This window comes from Octopus bimaculoides, chromosome 13, assembly GCF_001194135.2.
Source record: "Octopus bimaculoides isolate UCB-OBI-ISO-001 chromosome 13, ASM119413v2, whole genome shotgun sequence".
Classification (NCBI taxonomy): domain Eukaryota; kingdom Metazoa; phylum Mollusca; class Cephalopoda; order Octopoda; family Octopodidae; genus Octopus; species Octopus bimaculoides.
In genome coordinates this window covers 46,780,934-46,783,824 of record NC_068993.1, presented here as the reverse complement: position 1 = coordinate 46,783,824, position 2,891 = coordinate 46,780,934, and the positions used below count along the sequence as shown (strand labels likewise).

Here is a 2,891-nt window from a genome sequence, read left to right as displayed (position 1 = left end):
TATATATATATATATATATATATATATATCCATATCCACAAGGTCCAATCCTTATTGAAGTGCAAAGGCTTGTTTTCCTCAGTGACCCAGAGAGCTATGCCAGCAGAGCACAGAGCCTCTTATGTTGGACAGGTCAAAGAATAGAGGCCAAATTAATATGGACCACCACTTCTCAGAGTGAGTGGCGGTCCATGTTTTTTTGGCATAGGGCCTCCATCCCTACTAAGAAAAAAAAAGCAAAGTTACAGAAAACTTCAAATTTCAAAACCAATGAGAATTGAGAGAGGAAGGCCTTCTCTTGCTGCAAGGCAGGGCAAGTATCTAATTGGAGAGTAGTAGTAAAAGGAAGCCCTGAGTCAAAAACAGTAGAGAAAGGTCAGCAATGGCTAATACTTCATAAGGAGCAAAGGGTTTGTGTGTGCATGTGTATTTGCATGTCGGTGCAAGAATAGCTGACCAGATTTTCTCTTACTAACTGGAATTGTTACAAGGTTGACATTAGATCATAGAGTTTCAAGCTAAGACACCTCTCAAAGGTAACTTAAAGGAATTTGTAGGGTTTTGTGTCCCTTCTATAGCAATTATACAACTGAGGACAGATTAACTATACCCTGCTTCACACATTGAGTTCTCTTTCTTTCATTTGTAAAACCAAACATGCCTATATATGTGTGTGTGTGTGTGTGTGTGTGTGTGTATGTAAATATGTATATATTTGAATGCATCAGGCTAAAGATATATACATCAACAAGAGGAATGATGACAAAGTGGCATTTCAAGAAAAAACACATTTTAGTAGTTATTCCACCTCAAGTGCAAGCAGTCTGTTGTCAATCCCCACACTGGAAACTCAATTTTAGCTCACAATACAACTGATCACGAGATCCATAAGATAAAATATGCTTAACAGGTTTAAATACTTCTAAGAGAAAATAATTTTTTTTTACTAATTTTTCTCCGCTGTTCCTTTTCCAATACATCATATTAGATTTTTAAAAACAATTCACACACATGAAACAAAAAAAAAAAAAAAAGGGACAAAACATACAAAGTGCCAGAAAATTTGATAAATTTTATAATAAATTCTTCCACCAAAATATCTTTCAACCTTAAACTCTGTACCCCTTTTACACCCCATAAATGATGCACTGTAGACTGAAAAAATTCAGAAAAGAATATGAAACAACCAAAGAAAGGTAAAAAGTAGCTTCAAAAAAAAAAAAAAAAAAAAAACTGAAATATCAATAATAATAGTAATCAATAATATTATTGATAAATTGCAAGCTGTGGAGATACCATTTCTTTTGAATTATCATATTTATATGGGTGAACTGTTCATAACAGCAGCTAATTAAGTAATTAAAAACTAAATGAACAACCAAATCTCTGTTTAGTATTTGGGAAAATATTGAACATCACTGGGATACAACACAAGAGCGGGGTTTTTGGTTTCTTCTTGTTTTAGGGAGACATGTTCTGTTTTTTGTTTTTTTTTTATATCAATAAATATTCAAAGATCCAAGGATATAAAATAAGACTCACTTAGCCATATAATCACTGCACAAGGCAAAAATATACAAGAGGCATGAACGAAATTTAAACCAAAACTGTGCATAATGAGTGAAGAAAAATAAATAAATATATATATATAGATAGATATAATAAATGTATAAATAAATAAACAACCAAAGCTAGTGAATTCTTGTGAAATAAAAAAAAAGTATATTGATCAACTAAATTGCATTTCAGAACATTGAATTCTTCAAAAAATATATCACAAAAATACGATAAGCAGATATCGCAGCAGTAATGATGAGAAAAAGAGCAAGTGAGCGAACAAAATTAAATAGCTGAATAAAAGTGAGAGTGATAAAGAGAGAAAAATCAGCAACAGAAAGTCAAAAAAGGGAGAGGAAGAAGATTGATCGAGAGAGAGTTTTTTTACCTCCAGAGAGGGTCTTCACATTTGATAGTAGAGGAGCAGCTAGGCGCTTAGTTTCACCATTTTCTGCTGGGATTTTCACCAGACAGGCTTGCGGTAAGGTTGAACTTTTAAGAGTTTCTTTCTCTTGAAAAATCAGATGGAGAGAATTATGATGAAGGAGAGAAATAGAACAGAAATTGCGATGAAGACTCTTACCAAGTGCGAAAAGAAAAAGAGTATTAACAACACACGATGACCTGTAGCCATAATCAATAAGCTGATGATAGAAGCAATCAATAAAAAGCAGATGACAGACCAATCAATTTGACTGAATGACATGTAATGAATACACAACCTATGTGGTCATGTCTGGACGACTTTGTGTTTTATGTATCTGTATGCATGTATCTATATATAAAGCTCTCCTGACAATTTCTTTAAGAGTTATGGAATCATAGTTGATAATTATTTCTGTAAGAGGCAAGAGAAATAATGATTGAATGGGAAACTTAAAAAAGAACTTTAATAAAGAATACTGACAATTGGAAACAAAATCTAAAATAATGATGGAAAGAAGAAAACAAAAGTAAACCAAAATTTTATCAAAACTCAGATGTTGCATAAAGATCATGATTCACGGGTAAAATCTAAAGTTTGATAATGAATGTAACCATGTTGGAATTGAAATTAGTAATCTCCAACTGTGTGTGCGTGTGTGTGTGTGTGTGTGTTTAATCCTTTAGCATTTAAAGCTAGTCATATCGGGCCCATATATTCTGCATGTTTTATGTTCAAACTGGTCAGATTCGGCCACTCACACCTGCCCTACAATGTCACTATAAAGACATACAATCACATCACTGAAATCTCAAAGCTACAAGATACTTCATGGTTAATTTAAACCAATTTGAATAAATAAGCATTGTATTTGACAAAGTAATTTGAATGCTAAAGGGTTAAGAGGGGG

The 2,891-nt window shown here is 32.9% G+C and overlaps 1 protein-coding gene across 7 annotated transcripts in view; it reads right to left on the bottom strand.

Moving 5' to 3' along the window:
- The window catches only part of LOC106869699 (E3 ubiquitin-protein ligase MYCBP2), a 145,882-nt gene that overhangs the window by 61,730 nt on the left and 81,261 nt on the right, over nt 1–2,891 (bottom strand). For 4 of the 7 annotated variants that reach the window (XM_052972468.1, XM_052972462.1, XM_052972464.1 and 1 more), the window contains exon 56: nt 1,946–2,068. The exons of the other annotated variants lie outside the window; for them this stretch is intronic. In XM_052972468.1, the coding sequence (XP_052828428.1) occupies nt 1,946–2,068 (123 nt within the window). The remainder of the gene's footprint in view (nt 1–1,945; nt 2,069–2,891) is intronic. 7 annotated transcript variants of the gene reach the window in all.